At 38.6% G+C, this 27,058-nt stretch overlaps 1 protein-coding gene across 4 annotated transcripts; it reads left to right on the forward strand.

Annotated features, from left to right (window-relative positions):
- RNF146 (ring finger protein 146) lies at positions 1-26,975 on the forward strand. 4 transcript variants are annotated; one of them, XM_062186732.1, is made up of 5 exons: positions 1-225; positions 1,319-1,456; positions 7,161-7,358; positions 11,935-12,041; positions 25,326-26,975. In XM_062186732.1, coding segments are annotated over exons 4-5 (1,044 nt in total). In that variant the 5' UTR covers positions 1-225; positions 1,319-1,456; positions 7,161-7,358; positions 11,935-12,039; the 3' UTR covers positions 26,368-26,975. The 4 variants fall into 4 exon arrangements, with proteins under 4 accessions (XP_062042716.1, XP_062042715.1, XP_062042714.1 ...); XM_062186731.1 differs by lacking the exon at positions 7,161-7,358; XM_062186730.1 differs by lacking the exons at positions 1,319-1,456; positions 7,161-7,358.
- Positions 26,976-27,058: the final 83 nt, after the last annotated feature.

The following is a 27,058-nucleotide window of genomic DNA, read 5'->3' on the forward strand; positions in this document are numbered from 1 at the left end:
GCGGGCTCCGAGGCCGAAGAGAAAAGACGGCGAGGTGGCCGGGGCTGTGGCCGGAGAGGAGGGAGTCGAGGCGCCGCCCTCGCGGAGGTCACGGCGAAGGCCCGCCGCTCCGGGATCCTCACTCGGGGGAAGAGGCACGACTCGCGGTGCCTTCGGCAGGCTCGACGCGCCCCCGGTCGGCCTGCTGTCGGGCCCGGAGAGGGGCGGCGGCGGGGTCAGGGCCCGGTACGTAGATGGACGCCCTTGGCCGGCTCGGTAGCTGCTGTGGCCGGGAGGCGGGAGGGGCCCTGCGGCCTCCCTGCCGCCCCCGCTCAGGCTGTTGTCGCAGGCACGAAGACTGTGACGGCCTCTGCGTGGCCGCTTGGCCGCAGCCCCTGCGGTGGCGATGCCGGAGCTGGCCTGGGCCGAGGTGCGAGAGGCAGGGCAGCGGCCATTACTGCGCAGCCTCTTCGACCGGGTCCGCGTCGCCGTCTTCGGTGGCCGCCAGGTCCTGCTCCTCTTCCTCGGCCGTGGGGTCAGGCCTCTGCCGAGGGACCTGCTGGCCTCAAGGTGTAGGAGCCCCGATGCTTTAGGGGTTACCTGTTCCCCGTGTGGAGTCAGAGACTTCGGGCCTGGGGTGCGATGCGAGCTCGGACCTGGAGTGCCTGCGTTTTGTGTGATCCCGAGCGCCTTGGGCTGATGTTTTCTCTATCCCCCCCTCCCCCCCACTGCTGCTTCTGCTCAGCGTCTGGGTCTTGCCTCATCTGAAGGGAGCCGCTGCTGCACCTTGTCCTGGTGAGACCCAGGCTGCACATTCACGGTTGTCTCGACGGTTGTGGAAGCTTGGGGGCCGCGAGAGAGCTCCGAGAGCCTCGGAGCCTGCCCGACCTCCGTGCGGCTTCTCGGCGGAGGTAGTTGCTTTGTTCTGCTTGCCGGGTGCGGAGGTCCCTCCCTGCTGTCCAGTTGGTCCTAGAGTGCTGGTCTTTCTTGTCTTAAGGTCGCTATTTTGTTTTCTGAGAGGCTGCACCGTTGTTTTTTGAGGGTGTGGAGAGGGCACCGTCCTTTCCCGCAGGGAGCAACTCCAGGATTAAGTTTATACACACACATTTTGGCAACTGGATTCACTTTTGTTTTTGTTGTTGTTGTTTTTTTTTTATGTTCATCATTTCCGTCGTTGTTTTTATATTTCTCTTGTCCCAGTGCCATTTTAGTGAGCCCTTCTTTCTCAAGTTTGGGACGTCTTCTTTGCTGTAGGTATAGAAACGGTGTGGAACTGAGGGGAGAAGAAAACCAAGAAAGGCTATAAAACGCTTTGTTCTTCCTATGATTGACATTTCAGGTGCCAGGGACCCCGCAACTCCGCAAACCCCACCACACCCCATACGTGTAGTGTACACTCTAAGCGGGAAGTGGATGTATAACGTTGGCACTGAAAGCAGTATATAATTACAGATTTTGGAAGACCTTGGACATTTTAGTAAGTGCATCTATATTTAGACTTTGGAACAAGACAGCCTGTTAGGGCACACACAGAAAATGACCCCCACAGATAGGATTTGTGGTGTTGAGTTTGTTGTTTTTTTTTTTTCTAGCAGATATTTGTGTTCAGAGTCTGGGTGCTGTGAAAACGCGTGAAATTAGGTCAAGTAAACCTCATTTTAAAGAGAAAACTTGAAGAGTGAATAGCACGCTAAAAATAGATTTTGGTCATGTTTGTTTTGGCCTTGTGTATCTTAAAGTGGACCATTTTAAGTCCTATTTTTGCTTTATAGTTTAAGTATCAAATGAGCTAATGTAAGTTGGGGCAAAATGAAAATAATGACTCTTAAACATTTGAAGGTTTTTCTATGATTGGTCTGTTGTTAAGAGGCTGACAAGGAAACTTTCTCCAAATAGCCAGTCATCAGACAAGATGAAGGAAAAAAAGGTGCTATTTTTTCTTTAGGAGTTAGGTCAACTGGTAAAATGTTTTGTTTCAGTTTCTGTCAACTTGAGTTGTCAGAAGAAAGGAGGCAGATTTTTTTTAAACGATCCAGAATAATTTCTTGACTTAAACAGATAGATATTATTGATTTTTTTCCAAAACATTAATCTGTTTAAAGAATATAGTTTTATATGTTAAGGGTATACTGGTATTTATTACCTGACACACTGTCAGTTGGGAATTTGTGTTTTGTTGTTATTTGGTTGTTTTTCTCTAGTACTAGTAATAGAAAGTACTGGGCCTTTGGCATTTTCTTGCCTGGTTTGATTGCCTTGTGACTTGAGGAATCTGAATTTTAAACAACATGCTGGATTAGGAAGAATCTTTGTGACTCTACAAACCTACTTGTTAAAACTAGGCTACAGCCACCTGTGTTTGCCTATAAATTCTTATGTAGTACTCATGGCCTATATTATCTTTGGGTTAATAAAAATAAAACCTATTGTTAAATGCCTGTTAATTAAAGATTTAAAATTTGGAATTACAGAATAGAGGAATCCGGTAAAAAACATGAGAATCATGACTTGACAAGGTCACACAGATAATTAGCAGAAGTCATTAGCAAGCCTCTTTGTTATTTGCAAAGTGGTTGCTTGCCATGATACTTACATGTGTTAATTAAAGTCAGTTTCTGTTCACATTTTATTTAAATGAAATGCAAAACCTACTTTCCATGGGGAAGATTTAAAGTTGTAATGCTTATGTGTGAAGATTGTGAAGTCAGTAGATTGCCATACAGTAGTATTTTTAAAAGGAATGATACATAATAAGATAAATACTTCTTTAAAATAAATTGTTGGACCTCATTTGTTTCAAATAAGTTTAAATGTTTCCAATTATGACCTTTAGGACTTGATTTTTTTTTTTTTTTGATAGGCAGAGTTAGACAGTGAGAGAGAGACAGAGAAAAAGGTCTTCCATCTGTTGGTTCACCCCTAAATGGACGCCATGGACGGCGCGTTGCACCGATCCAAAGCCAGGAGCCAGGTGCTTCCTCCTTGTCTCCCATGTGGGTGCAGGGCCCTAGCACTTGGGCCATCCTCCACTGCACTCCCGGGCCACAGCAGAGAGCTGGCCTGGAAGAAGAGCAACCGGGACTAGAACCCAGGGTGCCGGCACCGCAGGCAGAGGATTAGTCCAGTGAGCCACATTGCTGGCCAGGACTTGATTTTTTTTTTAATAAAGGATGATGAAGACTGAAAATGGAAACATTAGGGCATTTGTTACATCTCTCATTTTGTGGCTGTTTATTAAGAACTATTAAGATGCGTCTGTTAAATCTTACCTGACATCTCCTGTCTCCCTATTTTTGCTTTTTGTTGAGTTATGTACCAAAAGTTGGAAGGCTTAAAGTATTTTTCTTCCTTCTGTCACTGATGGTTTTTGTATAGAACATTTCCTGTTGTCAGTTTTTTCCCCCCAGAATTGTTAATGGACAATATATCTAATTTAGTTTTAGATCTCTTTTTTTTGGTTACCTTCTTTAGTGGATCATTGTAGTGAGTTTGGTGTACAATTTGCCAGTCATTTATTATAGCAAAGATTATATAAATTATTTTGTCAAATTAATTCTGGTCTGTAGTTCAAATTATGCTGTTGTCTTATATCCTTCTTTTGGTTAAAATAAAAACAATACTCTTTCTCTCCCTTATCTCCCCAGCCTTACCCTGCCCACTACATTTTAAAAACATCTTTCAGGTGTTGTGAGGGTTTCTTCATATACTATTTGTGAGTAATATATGCATGCCCTAGTTTGTGCCCTGTTAACATCATGATTCTTAGGGGTTTTAGTGGATAGGTCAGTTTGGCAGAATTGGTCTCACCTGTGAACTTTGAGCAGCACAGAATAGAAAATTTTCTTTATCTGTGGCCAGCAAAGGTGTGAATAAATTAACAGGGAGGTCATTTTTTTCTATTCAGTGATTCCTGTAGTAACTTGCCAGTGTTGCATTAAAAAAGTGACTTCTCAATATACCAGTCTAGACCTTCATTGCCCTATATGATGGCCAGTAGCCATGTGGAGCTATTGAGTGTATGATCTGTGGCCAATCTGAGTTGAGTTGTGCTAAGTACACAGTGAGTTGCAAAGAGTACACACAAGAATATAAAACATCAATTATTTTTTAAATTGAATACATGTTAAAATGGTAATATTGTAGATACATTGGATTAAATGAAATTTTGAAATTAATTTTACTTCATTCTCTAAAATGTTAATCTGATTGAATTAACTGGAGTTTTACCCACTTTCTTCTAGTGTATATGTTGCAAAGCCTTTGCTTTTAATATTTGTGTCTGTAGTCTTATTTCAACTTTTTGAAGTAGTTATATGAAAAAAAAAATCACAACTTATTTAGATGTCCAAATGTGGGGGCTCTGAAGAATTTTCTGTGCACTCCTTTGATGGTATTTGTTTCTGTTATATTAGATTCCTTTAAGCATCAGCATATGTTTCAGATAAAATATTTATGGAAAAACATGAATAAGTAAGTGAGTAGAGAAGAATAGATGAGACTTGTTAAAGGGAGTATTTATAAATGTAGGAGAGAAGAGGGATTAGAAATGGAATGATTTTCCTGTGTATTTCATAGGAGTAAAAAAGTGCTTTATACACATCTCAAGTACTAAAGTCAAAATAATGATCAAACAAGATTTTTAAAGAGTTGTTTAATTAAGTTCTGGACTAGAAGTTTAACATTCAATGCAAAATTTTTGGAGAATAAGAGATTAAAATGATTGATTAGTATGTTTTAAAGACTTTTAAAGGGTTGGTGTTGTGGTATAGCAGATAAGGCCACTGCCTACAGTGCCAGCATCCCATATGGGCGCTGGTTCAAGTCTCTACTTCCCATCCAGCTCCTAGCCGATGGTCTGGGAAAGCAGTAGAAGATGGCGCAAGTGCTTGTGCCCCTGCATCCACATGGGAGACCTGGAAAAGTTCTTGGCTCCTGGCTTCGGATCAGCCTAGCTCCAGCTGTTGCAACCATTTGGGGAGTGAGCCAGCGGATGGAAAACTTTTCTCTCTGCTCTCTGTAACTCTGCCTTTCAAATAAATAAATAATTAAAAAAAAAAACAAAAACCAGTTTAAGATGGAAAGAATAGGCGCCAGCCCTGTGTGGTTGGCCCTTCAAGCCCAGCAGGTTGAAGTCCTGGCCTGAAGTGCTGGCATCCTGTATGGGCGCCGGTTCTAGTCCTGGCTGTTCCTCTTCTGATCCAGCTCTTTGCTATGGCCTGGGAAAGCAGTAGAAGATGGTCCAAATGCTTGGGCCCCTGCACCCACATGGGAGACCTGGAAGAAGCTCCTGGCCCCTAGCTTCGGATTGGCTCCGCTCCGGCCATTGTGGCCATCTGGGGTGTGAACCAGCAGATGGAAGACCTCTGTCTCTACCTCTCTCTGTAACTCTGTCTTTCAAATAAATGCAATAAATCTTAAAAAAAAAAAAAAAGACATAGCTGTAGACCAATAGCTATACCCAGTAGGCGCTTGAGTACCAAAACAATTATGTTAGAATTGTGGATAAAGTAAGAATAAATTGATTTTTGAGTAATGTTCCAAAAACGTTTGTGATGAGTGAAAGGTAGGGTTTCTGGCATCCCATATGGGCACCGGTTCTAGTCCCGGTTGCTCCTCTTCCAGGCCAGCTCTCTGCTGTGGCCCGGGAGTGCAGTGGAGGATGGCCCAGGTGCTTGGGCCATTGCACCCGCATCGGAGACCAGGAAGAAGCACCTGGCTCCTAGCTTCGAATTGGCGTAGCTCCGGCCATAGCGGCCATTTTGGGGGGTGAACCAACAGAAGAAGACCTTTCTCTCTCACTCTCACTCTCACTCTCACTCTCACTCTCAGTCTAACTCTGTCAGGAAAAAAAAAGGGTAGGGTTTCTTTTCTCAAAAGATAGAGGATTAAGCTGGATGAAAGCTGGACTGTCCTATATATGGGTCTATGTATGTCCTATATAAGGTCTTCTTATTAGAAGACCTTACCTTTACTGGGAAAAGAGATTGATGAAAGCTATTGGTAGAACCTCTTTTGACTTACCCTCGGGTTTTTGTCTATATTCTGTAGAATTCATTGCCAATGAATAATAGCTGGATAAAAGAAGTGCTCACTAAAAGATATAAAGATGACTTCAATCTTGTGTTTATAAATTGCAGTAACTTTCTCTACTAGATTTTAAGTTCTTCAGAGAAAAATGTAATGGGGCCAGCATTTTGGTACTGCTCTGCTTATCCCACTCCCTGCTAATACACCTAGGAAAGCAGTGGAATATAGTTCAAGTGCTTGGGCTCTTGCCACTCAATTGGGAAACCTAGATGGAATTATCACCTCCTGGCTTTGGCCTTTCCCAGTCTGGCTGTTGCAGCCATCTGGGGTGTCAACCAGTGCAAAAAGGATCTCTTTCTCGCTCACTCTGCTTTTCAAGTACAAAAAACAAGTCTTTTTTTCTTTTTTTAAGCTGGTTATCTATATATGTTTTGTAGCTTCCAATGAGGTTCCTTGTTTACAGTTTAAACTCAAATATTATGTGAGTAAATTTAATTCTTTAATACTGTTTCTAGTAGTGATTTTTTTATCTAATAAGTTCAAGTCAGTAAAAACTGACATTTTGCTAGCCTCTTACAAATATAAAAACAGTTTCTGTCTTCAATAATACAACAGACTTTGCAAATGAATAATGTCAGTGCATATGGTAAGTTTAGTGATGGAAAAAATGTGTGGATGTAGACAGGGAACAGTTAACTTTCTGGGGAGTGGAGAAAATGGTAGGGATGATTGTTCCTATGCAATATATGTTGTAGAGTGACAGGCTTTCTTAAGGCGTGAAAGAGGATATACTATAACATTCCAGGCAGGAGAAAATACAGAACTATAAAGGGAGGTCTGAATGATTATAAATAATTTGGTATAACTAGATATTAATCTGTGATGGTGGTTATTACAGAGATTAATCGTAGTAGGGAATTATGTAGGGTTCAGGCCATTAACACCTCTCAGTGTTGTCCTACACAGCTTTGCCATTTTTGTACAGGCTGAAGTGCCACTACTGGGAACAACATGGTTCATTGTTTTTTTTGTTTGTTTGTTTTTTTTTTTTTTTTTTTTTTTTTGTTTTTTAAGTTTCATTTATTTATTTCAAAGGCAGAGTTACAGAGAGGCAGAGAGAGAGAGTTATTCCCATCCGCTGGTTCACTCCCCAGATAGCTGCAATGGCCGGAGCTGTGCCGATCTGAAGCCAGGAACCAGGAGCTGCTTTTCACTCTCCTACACAGATGCAGGGGCACAAGGACTTGGGGCATCTTCCACTGCTTCATAGCAGAGAGCTGGATCAGAAGTGGAGCAGCTGGGACTTGAATCTGCACCCGTATGGGATGCTGGCACTACACGTGGCAGCTTTGGTGAGTGAGCCAAGAGTTAAAATGATTGAGCAGGAAAAGTAAAGAGATGGTCAAGAGACTAGAAGTCTCCTTGAAGTTAAAGAGTGAATATGAGAATAAGTAAGTGAGGAAGAAAGACCAGCTCTTGTGATCTGAGAGTGGAGTTAAAATTTCAGAGAAGTAATTGTTTTAGATGACAGCTGGTTTATAAAGGTGACCATAATCTTTTGTTGCTGGAGAAGAGACAAAGTTCACTGAAGTTGTAAGGATTTTAGGAATTGGAAATGAGGACTGTATTTCTCAAATTGTGTTCAATACACTACCTGCATCATTATTACTTGGTGTGTGATTCCTGGGTTTAAACCCATTTGTACTGGTCTAGAATGTTTAGAGATAAGTAAGGCCCAAGAGAGCTTATTTCTAACAAGCAACTTAAAGATTCTGATGAAAAAAAGTGGGGACAAGTGTAAGAACCTGAGCTAGGTGCTGGATGGTTCATTTTTTTTTTTTTTTTTTTTAAAGATTTACTTATTTATTTGAAAGTCAGAGTTACACAGAGAGAAGGAGAGGCAGAGAGAGGGAGGTCTTCCATCCTCTGGCCACAATGACCAGAACTGTGCCAGTCTGAAGCCAGGAGCTTCCTCCGGGTCTTCCCACGTGGGTACAGGGGCCCAAAGACTTGGGCCATTCTCTGCTGCTTTCCCAGGCCATAGCAGAGAGCTGGATCAGAAGTAGAGCAGCTGGCACTTGAACTGGTGCCTATATGAGATGCCAGCACTGCAGGTGGCGACTTTACCTGCTGTGCCACAGCACAGGCCTTGATAGTTCATGCTTAAGATTATTTAAATTGGCTCACAGTTATGTTAGGAGTTATAGTGAAGAGGCTGCTTTGAAAGTTGAGAAAGCAGCTGAAGGGGATTGTGATTGAATATGTGGAATATGCTGTCATTGGTGCAGAAACTTCAAAGAGTAAGTAGTGATGTTGAAACAGTAGAATGTCTTCTCTTGTATAACTATATTGAGTAGATGGATGTTTGTGAAAATGCACCGTTTCTGTTTTGAGTAGACTGCAGGAAGAAAGTGTATGGAGTCTTCTGTGATGCCATTGAAGTTGTAGGCACGTAGAGGGTAAAGGGAAAAAAAGGGCTGGGAGGAAAGTCATCATAGTGGAGTGCCGTATCATCTAAAGTCAGAGTAAAACAAAAGCCAGGTTACTTAGAAACTTCATTTAGTCAGTTTTAGAAGTTGTCTGATTCTTAGATAGGTTTATTAAATATTTGGTAGGATAAGCTGGCTTGTACTTAGAGGCCATATAATGATATTAAAAATATTTTTCTTTAAACCCTCAGATACCTATCTTAGAGACGAAGATTCAAGGCTGTCTTACATTGTATGTATTGTAAGGTCTATTATAGGTTTAGTTTCGTGTGCTTGATTTTAAGCTAGTTCTTTGCAGTTTGATGTGCATCCTACAATGGAACTGGTGCAGTGGGAGAAGGAAATACTAAATGAGAAAAAAATATTCATAACCAACGTGATGTTCTGGGTGGTGCCACTGGATTTCCTGGACAAGAGGTATCTTGAAAGAAGATTGACTTAAACGTTGTACAAATATCTGCATATAAAAAGAGGAAGGCTGGCACCACAGCTCACTAGGCTAATCCTCTGCCTGCGGCGCTGGCACCCTGGGCTCTAGTCCCTGTTGGGGCACTGGATTCTGTCCTGGTTGCTCCTCTTCCAGTCCAGCTCTCTGCTGTGGCCCGGGAGTACAGTGGAGGATGGCCCAAGTGCTTGGGCCCTGCACCTACATGGGAGACCAGAAGGAAGCACCTGGCTCCTAGCTTCCGATCGGCACAGTGCGCCGGCCGTAGTGGCCATTTTGGGGGTGAACCAATGGAAGGAAGACCTTTCTCTCTGTCTCACTGTCTAACTCTGCCTGTCAAAAAAATAAATAAATAAATCAATGAAATTAAAAAAAAAAGAGGAGGTCCTAGTTAGTGTGATGACATTGCCTTTGTAACTACTACCTCCTTTTAGGAAGGCAGAGATGATTAATGTATTCTATATTAAAACAGGATACTTCAGGTTTTTTGTTCTTGTTGTTGCTACTTTGTCCATATAAAAATTGTTTCACCTAAAAACTTCTTATTGTAGTAAAATGTTAGTTACATAAAATACACTGCTGTAACCATTTGTAAGTGTGCAATTCAGTAAATTTTCATTTGTATTGCTGTGCAACCGTTACTATGTATTTCTACACCTTTTTTTTTTTTTTTTTTTTAATGATTCCTGATAAACACCTACTAGGCAGTAACTCCCCATTCTCTTCTCCCAACCTCTGGTAACCTCTAATCTACTGTCTCTCTCTATGAATTTGCTTATTTTTGATATTCCATACATGTAAAAGCATGTATTTGTCCCTTTGTGTCTGATTTATCTTATTTAACACAATTTTTTAAGTTTCATCCATGTTATAGTACATATCAGATATTTATCTGATACATATTTATCCCTTCTTGTTATTAAATGTACACTTAAGACGTTTATTTTATTTGAAAGGCAGAGTTATAGAGAACGGGAGACAAAGATCTTCCATCCTCTGATTCACCCCCAAAATACCACAACTGGAACTGGGCCGAACTGAAGCCAGGAACTTCATCTGGGTCTCCCACATGGGTGACAGAAGCTCACTTATTTGGGCCATTTTCTGCTGCCCTACCAGCTGCACCAGCAGTGTGATGGATCCGAAGTGCAGAAGCCAAAACACAAACCAGCACACCTTGCTGCACCACAATGCCAACCCCTCACTGTTGTATTTGTATACCACCTCACCTCACTATGCTGATTCTTAGTCTTCTGTTTATGGACACTTGGGTTGCATCTGTCTTTAGTCTAATGAACATTGGCTTATTTGAGGCCATCTTTTCAATTCTTTTGGAGTAGCAATGCTGGGTTATATGATAATACAATGGTTAAGTTTTTGTAGGAACACCAAATGGTTGTCCACAGACACTGTACCATTTTACATTCCCATCAGCAGTCTTTGAAGGTCCAGTTTCTCCTTACTAACACTTCACTTCCCTTTTGAGAAGATTGCAACCATCCTAATAGATCTATCATTGTGATTTTGGTTTCCATTTCCCTAGTGACTAATAATGTTAAGCATCTTTTTATGCTTACTGGCTGTTTGTATATCTTCCATGGAGAAATGTTTAAGACTTTGCTTATTTTTTAATTGGTTTGTCTTTTTGTTGTTGAGCTGTAGATCATTCTGTATTTCAGAACCTTATTATAAATGTGGTTTGCAAAGATTTTCTCCCATTCACTTTCTTGATAGTAGTCTTTGATGCATAAAGTTTTAAATTTTGATAATCTAATTTATGTAACTTCTTTTATCACATGCCTTTAGTTCATTTAGAAATCCATTGCCAAATCCAAGCCATGAAGATTTATTTCCTCCTATGTTTTCTTCTATGAAATTTATGGTTTTACTTATGTTGTAGTTCATTGATCCATTTTAAGTTAATTTTTTAATATGGTATCAGATAAGTGTATAATGTCATTGTTTGGCATATGGGAATCCAGTTGTCCCAGCAACATTTGTTGAAGAGACAGTTCTTTTCCTCTTGAATGGATTTGACATGTTCTTTGAAAATCTGTTTGCTATAGATATATGAGTGTATGTCTGGACTCTAATAAATTCAATTCCATTGGTGTATTATTTGTAATAACTTTTGACATTGGGAAGTGTGAGTTCTTTAGCTTTTTTTCTTCCTTTACAAGATTGTTGTAGATAGTTGGATCCCTTGCAATTCCAGATGAATGTGAGGATTAGCTTCTGTGTTTATACAGAAAAATTAACATTTTCATAGGAATTATTTTAAATTATGTTGATCTGTTGTTGTTGCCTTAATATATTAGGTCTTTTAATATATGGAACACCAGTTATCTTTCAATTTATTTTTAAAAAAATATTTATTTCAAAGATGAAGAGAGGGAGGGGGAATGGTTGATTTTCAAATATACTGATTGACTCCCCTGAAATGGCTACAACAGCTAGGGCTGGGCCAGGCTGACGCCAGGTATCAGGAACTCCATCTGGGTCTCCATATGGGTGGCAGCAATTCAAGTACTTGAGCCATTATCCACTGTTTCTGAGGCACATTAGTAGGAAGCTGGAATAGAAGTGGTGTGCAAACTTGAACCAAGTCTGAGATAGGGGATGTTGGTGACCTAAGCAGGGGATTAACCAAGTGCACTACAATGTCTGCCCCAGCTTTCAACTTATTTAGCCCTTTAGTTTCTTGCAGTAATGTTTTTATTTATGTTTCATTACATATGCCTTTCACCTCCTGGCTGCATTGATTCGCACATATTTTATTTCTTTGGATGTTATTTTAAGTGGAATTGCTTTGTTGATTTCCTTTTTTGGTTGTTGACTTCTGGTGTATAGAAACAAAATGTGTGTGTGTGTATTTGTGTGTGCAACTTGAGACCTGCAACTTTGATGAATTTTTTTATTAGCTTCCTTGGAAATTCTTTGGGATTTCCCATATAGTCAGTAGAGAAGTTGATGTTGAAATTTTTTCTTTGGCAGCACAAAGAATGAACAAGCAGTGGAAGAGAAAATACTGCAAACTGGCTGACTCCTGGTGAAGATGTTTTACTTTTCTGGCAGGCATCTGTGGGATTTATAATAGAAATGTAAGTGTACATGGTTTTTCCAAAGCTACGGTAAATTAAATGGGTTGGTATAAAGGGACCACATAAACAAGACTAGTGTCTGCTAATACTTACTGATAGAATTAAAAAGGAGAGAATGATCCAACGTGGGAAGCAGGATACACAGCAGACTCATAGAATGGCCAATGTCCTAAAGGCACTCTAGCCTCAGAATTAGCCCTTAAGGCATTTGGATCTAGCTCAAAAGCCCATGAGAGTATTTCAGGCATGGAAAGCCTAGACACTGTGGAAAAAAAAAAAAAAAAAAAAAAAAAAAAAAACAAACCCTAAATGAAAGATCTCTGTGAGTGAGATCCCAGTGGAAAGAACGAGCCATTAAAGAAGGAGGTACCTTTCTCTGAAGGGAGGAGTGAACTTCCACTTTTGACTATGGCCTTATCTAAATAAGACTGGAGTTGGTGAACTCAAGAGACTTCCATAGACTTGGCAGCTCATGATAAGAGCCTTGGGTGATTACTGATGCCATAAATAAGAGTGTCAGTTGTTAAATCAACAACAGGAGTTACTGTGCACTTACTCCTCATGTAGGATCTCTGTCCTTAATGTGTTATACTATGTGAATTAACGGCATAACTAGTACTCAAACAGTACTTTATACTTTGTGTTTCTGTGTGGGTGCAAAGTGTTGAAATCTTTACTTAGTATATACTAAATTGATCTTCTGTATATAAAGATAATTGAAAATGAATCTTGATGAAGAATGGGATGGGAGAGAGAGCAGGAGATTGGATGGTTGTGGGTGGGAAGGTGGTTATGGGGGGGAAAAGCTGCTATAATCCAAAAGTTGTACTTTGGAAATCTATATTTATTAAATAAAAGTTAAAAATATAGTAAATAAAGCATCATATTTAGTTTTAATAATACAAACCAAGTATTTTGTATTAACATGTATAAACTTTGAGTTACAATTTCATTCAGGGTATCATTAATGTGGAATTCTAAAAGTCTTCCTCATAAGGAAAAATTTCTATAAGAAATAATTGAAGACAGTGAATTTGCTTGTATAAGGCTAAAAAACTGGAGATATTTCCAGGTCCTACAGATTCTAACGTCTCTTTATATAGAAATTGACTTGAATAGACAAGGTAGGAAGACAGTGTCAGGTTTTATAACTAAGAAAGACTTCTGGGTTACAAAAACACTAGTTACCAAAAACTATTTTCACAAAATTACAGAAATGTTTTCATACCCTAATTGGTAAAATTCGGTACTTTATGTCTTTATTTACATTGATTCACTCTTATTGTCAGTTAACTAGATATGTTTCCTATCATTTAGTCTTTCCATAATATGCTTTAAAGTATTATGTGACCTTGAACTCAATCATACTGAACTTCACTGCTAAAACAGTTTTCCATGGTGAGCATCGTATTTGTATCTCCCAAATTAATATAAATATTATCCAACTTAATGACATTAATAAGACATGCAAATAACATTTTTTATTAACTCTTTAATAAGTGTTAGTGATTATATTGTTTAACTTATTGGGCCAAACATTGACCCTATAGATACCATTGCAGTCTCTCCTTGTTTAATGTATATCTCTTGACATCTGCTTTTCCAGCATGATAACTCTGATTATGTAATTCTGTTGTGTATGTGAAATATCATTCTTAGTGTTGAGAATTTGATTAAACAATAATAATACACTAGGAATTTTAATCTTACCTATATTTATACCTATATCTATATTTTTTCATATTTTAGGTAGAATTTCTTTTTTAATTTTTGAGTTAGACAGTGAGAGAGACAGAGAGAAAGATCTTCCTTTTTCTGTTGGTTCACCCCCCAAGTTGCCGCCACGGCCGGTGCACTGTGCCGATCAGGAGCCAGGTGCCTCCTCCCAGTCTCCCATGCGGGTGCAGGGCCCAAGCACCTGGGCCACCCTCCACGGCACTCCCGGGCCACAGCAGAGAGCTGGACTGGAAGAGGAGCAACTGGAACAGAATCCAGTGCCCCAACAGGGACTAGAGCCCAGGGTGCCAGCGCCGCAGGTGGAGGATTAGCCTAGTGAGCTGCGGCGCTGGCCCAGGTAGATAATTTTAAGTCCTAATCATGAACAGATTTGTTGTGGTCTAATACAAGAGACACATAGGTAATTAACAAACAGTAAGACAAATGTCATGTTGAGATAACAAATGTGATTAATACTAAGAGGAGGAGGTCAGTTTCTTCTGAAGGATTCAGAATAAACAGAAGAACTTTTAGTTTGGTTTTAAGATTGATTAGAGTTTCAACAATTGAGAAAATCAGAAATTATATTTCAAGCCCAGGAAATGAGGAGTGTTGCATCTACCTAACATGAGGCATTTTAGGAGATTCAGGAAACAGTCCTGTGTGGTGAAGTAGGATAGGAGAAAGAAACTTTGAAGTAAATAAAGAGAATGAATACTTATTTAGCACCTGCTATATTATCAGTGTTTTACTTGGATTATTAAAATGAATTACTTTGTAGGAAATCCTAGCTTCATTTACTGATGATGAAACAGAATGAGAAGGGTGGGCTAAACCTCTGCTTGGGATGCCTGCTTCCCCCATTTTGAAGTGACTAGATCAAGTCCCAGCTACTCTGTGATTCTAATCCAGCCTTTTGTTAATGTCCCTGGAAAGCAGCAGAGTATGGCTGAAGTACCTGGGTTCTGGCCACCAACAGGGGAGACTTGCATGGAGTTGCTGGCTTCAGATTCTGCCTGGCCTGGCTTAGGCAGTTTGTAGATATTTGGGGAGTGAATCAGCACATGAAGATCTCCCCTGCTTGCCATCCCTTCCTCTCCCATTCTGCCTTGTCATTCTGACTTATAAATAAATGAATTGTTTTTTAAAGGCAGAATTAGGAACATAAATCACTTGCCTAGACCAGTGTTCACCAAGCTTCTCAGAATAATCTTCTGGGGTACTTGGTAAAAATACATTCCTATACTGTAACCTAGAAACTTTAGTATAGATTTCCAGGAGATAGCACATAAGCTAATCCTTAACTTTAGGGAAGTTTGGGAAATGCTGACCTAGGTTAACACACTGGGAATAACTGATAGAGCCAGGATTTTAATTAAGTCTGTTTACCATTAAGGCTGTATCAATAGTCTTGAAGGTCAATGCTTATGGATTTAGATTAGATTATATAAATAGGAGAGTATTGAAGATTGAGAGAAGACTAATTAAACATTACTGAAAAGAAGAAAAACCAGAGGGAAGTCCAACTGAAGTCAGTTGGAAGATTGGTATTTGTACAAGCAGATTAGCCAAGAGTCACAGGCTTTGGGAATGAAGGGGACACAGATTCTTCCTGTCATAGATGAGAGGTGGCCAAGGAATAGGGGAGTGTTAAGTATGGCTCCACATTTTATCCAAGATAGAGAACAGAGGACAAGGACACAGGTTCAGGGGAGTAATAGTTTTTTTAAAGTTGTTTGTTTTTAGTTATGTTAATTTTAGGTGCATGGAGAATATTGAGGGTAAACTTTCTGGGCACAGAACTGCAAATTTGAGTGGTAGGTGTATTAGTTTGAAATATGCATGGATTCTTTTAGACATAGAATATAGTATGAAAGTTGGGCCACCCATGGATCCTTGTAGGAATACTGGTACTCATTTTTACAGAAAGCTAAAGAAGACAGAAATAAAAGAGAAAGAAGTGGAAAGAATGCTGCTGTGGAAATGAAGAATGTAGAGTTTTAGAAAAAGTTTAAGTGGTTAATATATAGTTCAGTGGGATCAAATAGATTGTAAAAGACAATGACATTGGATTTTAGGGTTAGAGAATATTGATCTATGTGTTGGAAAACTTAGGGATTGGTACTGATGCTATAGATTAACAGATTAGCTGAGTCCAACAATAGCTGTACCCCATTGTCAGCCAAGAGGAATGATAATAAGGCAGACTATGGATTTTGAGGATTTATTTCTGGGGTATCCAATTTCTCAGTGACATGGAAGTCAGGATACCTCTGAACTTGGGAGCTTTCAAAAGTTTTGTAATAGTCTGTGGTGTTTTGGCTGAGTAAAAAGTTAGAGTGCTGCATGTTTACCCTAGCAGTTAAGATGCTTTTTAGGATACCTGTACTTCACATCAGAGTGCTTGTCTTCAAATTCTGGCTCCACTCCTGAGCCCAGTTTTCCTCATAATTTGCACCTGCAAGGCAGCAGAAGATGATGTAGTTGATGACCCAAGGAGTTGGCTCTCTGCCCTTCAGGTGGTAGACCTGTATTAAATTCCAGCTCCTGACTCTGGTCTGGCCTTTTAGGCTGCTGACTCTGGTCTGGCCTTTTAGGCTATTGTGGCCATTTGGGTAGTGAACCAGTAGATGGGCTATCTCTGTGTCTTGTGTCTCTGCCTCTCTCTTCTTCACAAATAAATAGATTAAAAAGAAACTTAAGCATTGAGAATTTATTGTTAGGCTTGCTGGTCTCTGAGAAATCAAAATAGTGGGGTTCACAGATTCTGCACCATACAATTTTCTGTAAAAGTGACATTTTCATAGGTTAGAGTAGCTTTTCTAAGTCTCCTTACTTAATCATTTTTCATGAATATCTCATCTCTTGGTGTTTGTGGTAATGTTCTTTTTGTTATGTATATTCTCTGACCATTCCTTGCCTCTCTTGCAGGCTGTTTCCCTTCACTTACAAATGTTCAATCAATCCACAGTTCTGAATTTGGCTTTTTCTGCTTCCTCAACTGGTTTAGTTTGGGCATTCATCTTTTTTTTTTTTTTTTTTAAGATTTATTTATTTATTTGAAAGGCAGTTACAGGGAGGCAGAGGCAGAGAGACACACAGAGGTCTTTATCCATTGGTTCACTACCCAGATGGCCACAACAGCCAGAGCTGCACTCATCAGGAGCCCACATGTGGGTACAGAGGCCCAAGGACTTGGCATCTTCTGCTGCTTTCCCAGGCCATAGCAGAGAGCTGGATCGGAAGTGGAGCAACCTGGACTCAAACTGTTGTCCATATGAGATGCTGGCACTGCAGTTGGCAGCTTTTACTCTGCAGTGCCGGCCCCCATCCATTTTCATGGCTTCAAGGACCGTGTGTGTGTGTGTGTGTGTGTGTTAGTGACTCGCAGGCTTTTTTTCAGCTTCCTTTCTCCTTAGAGTACTGATCTATTAAATTTAATTGTCAATTTAATTTCAATCTAGAGAACTTACAAATTTTTTAAAGTCTTATCAAATTCTGAATCTTGGTGAATAGTGCCACCATCCATCAGTAACCAAATGCTGTGATTTCTGTTTCTATAGTATTGCTTATATTCTATAGGAACCTTACATCAGTACCATCCCTCTCATTATCTTACCCTTAAATATATATATATATATATGTATATATATATATATATAAATGTTAGTTTCCTTTTTGCCCACTTGTATTTCCCACTACCAGACTTTCCTCCAAACTGCTCTTGAAGATCATTTGTTCTTAAAAATTAAACATTACTAGACTACTTTCAATTCCTGGTATAAAATGTTTCAGTGAAATTCTTTTGCCCCCTTAAGGGTTTGTATGTGAACCAGCTCCAAAGAGCTCCTTCAATTCCCTTGAAATTGTGTTAATATTTTATCAAATTCTTAATAAGGCTGTGACCTAAAAGAGTTTTAAGAACCATTGATATTTACAGTACATGTCTATACTCATCTTAGGATAGCAGAATGACAAGGTCTTGGCAGCACTGCTTGTTGCCAAATGTGTATCATCCATTCAAAATGTGTCTGTCCCCTTCCTACAGATAATCATTCCCTCCTTGTGGCCCCTTGTGTGTATTGAGCCTGTCATAAGTAAGGCATGGGCCCATTAATTTATCTGACCCTACACTTCTGATAGGAAGTATTATTTATCGCCTTCCTAGTGCCATGGCATAATAGATGTTCAAATACCTAATTCAGAATTGAAATGGAAAAGAAGGAAATACTAAAAGTGACAGAGCTCTTCTTATATTTGGGTAGCTATAATTATTTTGGAGGCAATTAATTGTTAGTGAAGAGTACAGACTCTAAAGTTAGATCACCTGGATTTGAAGCCCAAATCTGAAGCTCATTTACTTACCATGAGTCAATGGCTTGGGGCACAACACTTGAGTTTCCTCGGGGACATAATTCACCATTTTATTAGATAATGTAGACATTAAATGTAAAGTGCTTCAATCAGCTCCTGGCATATATTATATAATCTATAAATGTTACTCATTATGTTTATGTTTTGATAGAGTAAAAATTTGCATCAACAAACACCCACCATTTATTTACAAGAGACTGTGCAATATGTAAAGAAATTTGTCTTAAGGACTAGGGAGTCTTGATTATTGCAATTTAAATTTTGAAAGTTACTTTTTTTTTTTCAATTGGCATTCAAAACCTTTATTTGAAGGTAATTATGAAATAAAATAATTGATACTGTAAAGGTCCTATATAAAAAGGACATTAACTTTTTTAAAAAATTCTTTTTAAGGTATACAGATTTCATGTATTTTCATATTTAGGATGTATTTCAGATTTAGGAGCATAGTGATACTTCCCACCCTAAGCTCCTTTCTCCTCCTTCCTCTCTTAATCCCTCTCTTAATTTTTACAGTGATTACTTTCAGTTTACATTATACCCATAAGGTTAACCCTATCCTAGGTAAGCAGATAGCAAGAGGAAGAAAAACACTATTCAGGGCTGTAAACAATCATCAAAGCTCAAAATATCAGTCTCACTCCTATATATTACATTTTTGGTCCTCTGTTCATTACCATAGATCAGGGAAAAATATATGGTATTTTTCTTTTTGGGACTGGATTTTTTCACTAAGTATAATGGTTTCCAGTTGCATCTATTTTGTTGCAAAAGACAGGATTTTATTCTTTTTTTTTACAGCTGAGTAGTATTCCATAGTGTACATACACTATAATTTCTTTATCCCGTCATCAATTGGTAGAAATCTGGGTTGATTCCATATCTTAGCTATTGTGAATTGAGCTGCAGTGAACATGGGGGTACATTTCACTTTGTTTAGGTAGATTCCCAGAATGAGATTGCTGAGTCGTATGGTATAACTATTTTCAGCTTTCTAGGTACATTTTGAACAAGTTAAATTTCATACCCATTCTTGTATGAAAGAGCTAAAGATTGGAGGAATTTTGTTCTTTTAAAAAGCAATCAGTTTTGGGAAGGAGGATAAATTTCTTTTTTGGTATGTCTGCATTTATCAATAGTGATGTTAACTTATTCTTTGTTCTTTTTTGTGTTTGTAATTGGATTCCTTTTATTTATTTAAAATTTGTACTTAGTTGAAAGGCAGAGAGGCTCAGAGATGTTCTGTATGCTGAGGACTCAATCTGGGTATCCCATATGGGTGGCAAGGGCCCAACTACTGTTGCTCCCACCCAGGGTGCACATAAGCAGGAAGCTGAAATTGGAAGCAGAGCTGAGACTCACACTCAGGTACTCTGAAATGGCTGTGGGCCACTGAAGTGGCCACTTGACTGCTGTACCAAACTCCTGCCCATGCATTTAGGTTCTGAACCCATCCTTAAAAAATCTGACTTTGAATGTTTGGAATTTGTATTGCTGGCTGAAAAGTTCTTCAGTACTGTGTATGTTAAATATCTATGTGTTTTAATAATTTTACCTTTCTTTTAACTGAATGTCTTCAAGAAGATTCAATAAAATCTGAATGCTTGCAGATTTCTACCTACTCTGCCCCCATATCCATCTGTTATATCTTCTTGAGGACAAAAGTATTAATAGTACTAATATTAATAGACTTTTACTTGCCTTGCAGAAATACTTTATATAGATTATCTATGAAAAGAAGAATGGGATTTATGATTAAAAGTTAGATCATAAGAATTTATGAACATGTCAGAAAATTGATTCTGCATTCTTTAGTCTTAGCAGAGTTAGACTAACTTTGCTCCAGATTTCTATATATTAAGAGTTTCTTTTTTTTTTTTTTAAGATTTATTTATTTATTTGAAAGTCAGAGTTACACAGAGAGAGAAGGAGAGGCAGAGAGAGGAGAGAGAAACAGGTCTTCCATCCACTGGTTCACTCCCCAAATGGCCGCAACGGCTGGAGCTGCTGTGATCTGAAGCCAGGAGCCAGGAGCTTCCTCTGGGTCTCCCATGGGGGTGCAGGGGTCCAAGGACTTGGGCATCTTCTACTGCTTTCCCAGGCCATAGCAGAGAGCTGGATTGGAAGTGGAGCAGCTGTGACTCTAACTGGTGCCCATAGGGGATGCCGGCACTGCAGGAGGAGGCTTTACCTGCTACGCAACAGTGCTGGCCCCAAATGTTTCTTAATTTAAAGTAAATTTCCTTTTTCAGAGTGATCACTGGAGTTCCCTAATAGAATACATTTTCTCTTTGATAAGCATCAGTTCTTTATGAAATCCTTATTCTATGATGTTTTGCATACATTTAGCCTTTCACCTATTTGAAGATCATTGAAACTATGTAAAATAATGATGTATATAATGGGTTAAAATGGTAATAAAAATAGCCTTGAAGTATGTCTTATAGTCAGGCTAGTGATTTGGGTTGCTTTGTCATCTTGTTCTATTATCTTACCTATTGTATGTGCCTCATTCAATTTCAAATTGTGTTTCAACTTTAATTAGATTTCCAATCAACTCCTTGACCAGAAACCCTAGATTACAGAAACTCAGTAAAGTGTATTTTTTTCTAACCTATCAGAAGTTATACATCAACCAAATATGTCTTCTTTTATATATATATATATATATATATACATATATATATATATATATATATATATGAGTATTGTTATGTGTTTCTCACCGTTCCTTAATTGATGGGTAACATAGTCTTGGTAGACAAATATTAGGACAAACTGATAGTTGAGATTGCATCAGATGAAATAATGGACCTTTAGCTGTCTGGTGTTCATTTTCTTATATACTTTAGCCAACTTTACTTCATTCTGCTGAAAGGACCAAAATACATGCCTTGAAAGGATTACTTTTCTTTTCCAAGTGTGTTGTTTTCACAGTTCATGTTTTTACAGTTCAGTTCCTGTGCGATGATTGTAATTGCCTTTTTCATTTTGAGATTATATGCTTAGATTGACACATGCATGTAAGAATAAAAGTCATACAAAATATTGATCCCGTTAAGTGGGGTGGAGAATAATGCTTTTTAGGTTGAGTACTTTCTTTGTAGATTAGCTAGCTGTATCTGATGGAAAATTGACTGTGGGTCAGTTTTACTTAAAGCAAATATAACAGGTTTGAAATGGTGCATAGAAAAGTACAACATTGGTCAAAGAGACATATTGGATATCTTGTTTTACAGTTTACCAGACTTTTATTTTCTTACTTAAATTTTAAATTTATTAGGTTGTCCTGTGTTCACAAGGTACCTAATTGGTTTAGGTTGTGGAACTTATATGTAAGATGTTGCTATAGTTTTTCCAAATTGGTGATGAATATCACTCCCCCCTTTTTCATTTTGTTTATTAATAGATCTTTGAAGGCAATGTAAGATATTTTGAAACTTCTGCAATTCCTAACACATATTAAGAAGACTTATTTGGTTGATGTATAACTTCTGATAGGTTAGAAAAAAATACACTTTACTGAGTTTCTGTAATCTAGAGTTTCTGGTCAAGGAGTTGATTGGAAATCTAATTAAAGTTGAAACACAATTTGAAATTAAGTTTTTCATTGAGACTGTTGCATCCTTTTCTAGATTACTCCAGTTTTTAAAAAAAAAAAAAACTATCATTTTAAATCTTGTCAACTGAAAATCAGAGACACAGAAAAAGCAGTAAAATAATGATTGTTGTAAAATTAGATGTGCTGTGATGAAAGTCTAATAATGTTTTTCAATTTTTGGTTAGTGTTAGCAATTTTATTGACTATCATTTTACAGCTACTGTTCTCATTTTTTATTGCTTGATCTCAAATGAAAAGAATCGTTGTAGTAATTAAATTCCTAAATATGGCAAAATTAATTGGTAGAGATTGTCATTCATTTTAAGCATCAGTTAGTGGTTTTAAATCTCTGATATCTTTACTTCCATTAATCAGTCTTATTTGTCACTGGGCTACACCCTGTATCATTTTTTCCTGTTTTAAAATAGCTATTGTTTCCTGTAACTATGTGATAAAAATCAAGTCACATATTTCTTTAGCAGGGCACAATAAGTCTTTTATGATTCGGCCTCTGATTTACAGCTTCATCTCCTGCTGTCCTCTTGTTTATGTGGCTCAGTGCTTTGCACATGTCTCTGATGTCTCCACTTCCAAAGCCTCTCAGCATCGCAAACATTGTCATCTCTTTTTTTAATTTTTAAAAATTTTTTTTTAACTTTTATTTAGTAAATATAAATTTCCAAAGTACAGTTTATAGATTACAATGGCTTTCCCCACCCCCATAACTTCCCTCCCACTCGCACCCCTCCCATCTCGCACTCCCTCTCCCATTCCATTCACATCAAGATTCATTTTCAATTATCTTTATATACAGAAGATCAATTTAGTATATATTAAGTAAAGATTTCATCAGTTTGCACCCACACAGAACATAAAGTGTAAAATACTGTTTCGGTACTAGTTATAGCATTAATTCACACTGGACAACACAGTGTCATCTCTTTTGTTATGATACATTTTGATCACTGCAGGAATATTGTGCATATTATGATTGCGTGTATATTTCCTTAATAGACCAGGTGTATGGCTGATTCATTTTTATAGCCATTGAATACTTAGTATTGTGTATGAACTATGGTAGGGATCTGATTTGATAAGGTAGAAATTCCAAATTTTATGTCCGTGTTTAATCAATACTTAGTTTGACAAATCATGCTTTTCTTTCTTTTTCCCTCTTCTTCAGGGCACCTTTGATATTTATATCATTTTCTCCCTTGGTCTTTTATACATTGTAATCGTTTGGAGCTTTAGTGAGTTAAGCTTTGTAAACTCTGGTTGGCAGGTAAGGAAATTTAAAGGTTTAACTGAGTCCCAGAGAGCACATAATTAACAAAGAAGATTAAGACACAGGTTTTTAGTTTTCTTGTCTAGTGTTGGTTTCACAGTGTAGCAGCTGCCTTAATTCAAGTTACCCTTTCTCTCATGGCTGACTACTGCTTCTCATTACATAGTATTTCAGTGTAAGTCCACTGGCAGAATTTTTATATATTCCCAAAGTATATATAAGTAAATGCTTATGTCAGGTGGTTTCACTTAATATTATTTAAAGTAAAATAAAAATACCGATTTTATGATACCATGATGTGTTCATGTTATTGTTTGAAAAAACATTTTTTTAAAGCAAATATTTGAGTGTTCTCTATCTGCCAGATCCTGTATGCACATACAGCAGTGAGCCAAAAATGACCTGTTCCTGCCCTTACAAAGCACACCAGCTTGTGGGGAAGACTGGCATTAACAAAATAACCACACAAATAAATGTAACATTGCAGTTCTGATAAGGAATGAGGAGTGCATGGTAGTAAGGAATTAGTAGCATGATCTGACTTCCTCATGGAGGCTTTCTCAACGGGATCTGAGATGGGTAGTAGCTTATGGAAGGCAGGAGATGAGGAGGGACTGTTTATATGATATAGAGAAAACCTATGATTGGTAGGACGTAGTCAGTGTGCTTAGAAGTCTAATGGATGTTTGATAGGAGATGGAGGTTGCAATGGGAGGTGGGGCCCAGATAATGGAGGATATATAGAGCCCTGTTAGAGACTGATCTGTATCCTAAAATCAAGTTTTTAAGCAACAGATATGGCTGCACCAATTAAACAGTGTATGCAGTAATTCAGTAAACAATGCTTGGTAGCCAGGGAAAGGTAATGAATAGTAGATGGATTCAGGAGATACTTAGGAGATAAAATTGATAGGACTTGCTGATGTTTTGTGTAGGGAGGGATAGGAGAAGGGCAGTTTCTAGTTGGGTTTTTGGGCAGCATAAGCTTATGGATAGTGGTGTTACCATGGGATTTTTATCGAGCAAAAAAGAAGGAACAGATGATTACAGTTTTTGTAAGATCTAATATAGGTAATTGAAAATACAGATTTATGACTGAAAGGAGAGGTCTGGGCAAGTGATAGCAATGTGTGTGTGATTTCCACATTGGCAATAGCTGATCCATGAGTACAGATGAGATCATCTCAAAGAGTACATTGATAACACATGCTTTAGGAAACAGACAAATGCAACCCCCCAACTCTCCATTTCAGAAGGAGGAACTGGTCAAAAGTATGGCAGAAATGACTGGTTAAAGGAATAGTTTTAGATACACGCAGGGATGGAACGTCTAAGGCTTTCATCTGAATTTCATATTTATCTGCTTAATACCCCAGATATATGGCAATGTTTCTAAATAACCACACTAATATCCTGTCTCCAAAATTGATGGTTTTTGTAATTGTACTCTGAATTTATTTTGTTTATCTAACTACCTTTCAGATTGACTGTAAAGTCAATTTAGGACAGATTGTTTATATTTCTAAATCTTTACATTTAGTCCTGATGAATTCTGTGTCCAGGTGGAAATAGTGTATGTAAAATCTATGCTCTAGACATATATATATATATTTATAGGTTTGTATGTGTATATATGTACATATATGTGTGTGTATATATTTATATATATATACACATATGGCCGGCGCAGCGGCTCAATAGGCTAATCCTCCGCCTGCGGCACTGGCACCCTGGGTTCTAGTCCCGATCGGGGCGCCAGTTCTGTCGCGGTTGCTCCTCTTCCAGGCCAGCTCTTTGCTGTGGCCCGGGAGTGCAGTGGAGGATGGCCCAAGTGCTTGGGCCCTGCACCTGCATGGGAGACCAGGAAGAAGCACCTGGCTCCTGGCTTCGGATCAGTGCGGTGCGCCAGCTGCAGCGGTCATTGGGGCGTGAACCAATGGAAAAGGAAGACCTTTCTCTCTGTCTCTCTCTCTCACTGTCCACTCTGCCTGTCAAAAAAATTAAAAAAAAAATTTTTAAAAAATATATACACATATATATACAGGGATGTGTGTGTGTATATATATAAAATGGGGTTGTTTCAGTTTGATTTAACATTTAGGTACCTCATTGTCCCCTGCAGTTAAAACTGATGACAAAAATCCAAAAGATTTTGTATATAAATGGAGTTTTTTTCTTATTTTCATCTTTGTATCCCCATTGTCTATTATGTGGCTTGTATATAATGTATGCTTAATAAGTGCTTTCTGGAAAGTGCTTTAGGAAAGTTTAAACACAATTAAAAAAATCTTTTTTCTCATTTTCTTAGGATGGCTGGCTGTGGTGAAATTGATCACTCGATAAACATGCTTCCTACGAACAAGAAAGCAAATGAGTCCTGTTCTAATACCGCACCTTCTCTCACCGTCCCTGAGTGTGCCATTTGTCTTCAAACTTGTGTTCACCCAGTCAGTCTGCCCTGTAAACATGTTTTCTGCTATCTGTGTGTAAAGGGAGCTTCATGGCTTGGAAAACGATGTGCTCTTTGTCGACAAGAAATTCCTGAGGATTTCCTTGACAAGCCAACTTTGTTGTCACCAGAGGAACTCAAGGCAGCAAGTAGAGGAAATGGTGAATATGCATGGTATTATGAAGGAAGAAATGGGTGGTGGCAGTATGATGAGCGTACTAGTAGAGAGCTGGAAGATGCTTTTTCCAAAGGTAAAAAGAACACTGAAATGTTAATTGCTGGGTTTCTGTATGTTGCTGATCTTGAAAATATGGTTCAATATAGGAGAAATGAACATGGACGTCGTAGGAAGATTAAGCGAGATATAATAGATATACCAAAGAAGGGAGTAGCTGGACTTAGGCTGGACTGTGACACTAGTGCCGTAAACCTAGCAAGAGAGAGCTCTGCCGATGGAGCGGACAGTGTATCAGCACAGAGCGGAGCTTCTGTTCAGCCTCCAGTGGCGTCGTCTGTAAGGCCTCTAACATCAGTAGATGGCCAGTTAACAAGCCCTGCAACACCATCTCCTGATGCAAGCACCTCTTTGGAAGACTCTCTTGCTCATTTACAGCTCAGTGGAGACAACATAGCTGAAAGGAGTCACAGAGGGGAAGGCGAAGAAGATCATGAATCACCATCTTCAGGCAGGGTACCGGACACCTCCATTGAGGAAACTGAATCAGATGCCAGTAGTGATAGTGAGGAAGTATCTGCAGTTACTGCACAGCACTCTTTGACTCAACAGAGACTTTTGGTTCCTAATGCAAACCAGACAGTAGCTGATCGATCAGTAGCAGGGGGAACAGTGAGTGTCCGATCTAGAAGGCCTGATGGACAGTGCACAGTAACTGAAGTTTAAATAAAGTCTTCAGATCCTTGCTCAAGGTTGCAATGGTTATCTGTAAATTTCTGCCCACATAACATTATACTCATCCCTCGTAGTGCATTTTGGGAGTTGGGGTGGGAAGGGGTATGGGAAGGATAGATCTGAAATTAAAATGTCTAACATGTCACTGTTGAGAAATTTATTTAAGGAGCTTGGGTGTTAATAGTTGAAAGCTGTTTAGTAATAACCCAGTTTTCTTGAGGTCTGTTTATAGTTTTGTGTTTTAAGTTTTTTAGTTCTTTTGGCCAGTTCTTTTGTGTATTACCTGTGCATTAATGGTCATCATCTGACTCTTTCATTATCTTACTTTTCTGCATGGATTGGCATAAAACCATTACTAAAATTTGGTACCATGAGATGTTTGCTATCATTATGAACAGGAAGCTTAATATAAGATTAGAAATGAATTTGGGATTTTAAAATAGAAAAATAACAGCTATTTTATAGTAAAGTTACTGAAATGGAAATGTAAAGAAAACAGCTAATCACTTACATTTCAGAATCTTTGTAACACACTTCATGGCGTTCATTCCCATATGCTTTGCTGTCTAGTCTTTGTAGTTTGAGATTTCTCTTGGTCTGCATTTTTCTTTTTGATTACAAGATTTATAATTTAATAAATACTAGAGTTTATCAAATAATTTGTCTCTGGTTTGAATCTAGA

The sequence above is a fragment of the Lepus europaeus genome, chromosome 3 (genome assembly GCF_033115175.1).
Source record: "Lepus europaeus isolate LE1 chromosome 3, mLepTim1.pri, whole genome shotgun sequence".
Lineage (NCBI taxonomy): Eukaryota > Metazoa > Chordata > Mammalia > Lagomorpha > Leporidae > Lepus > Lepus europaeus.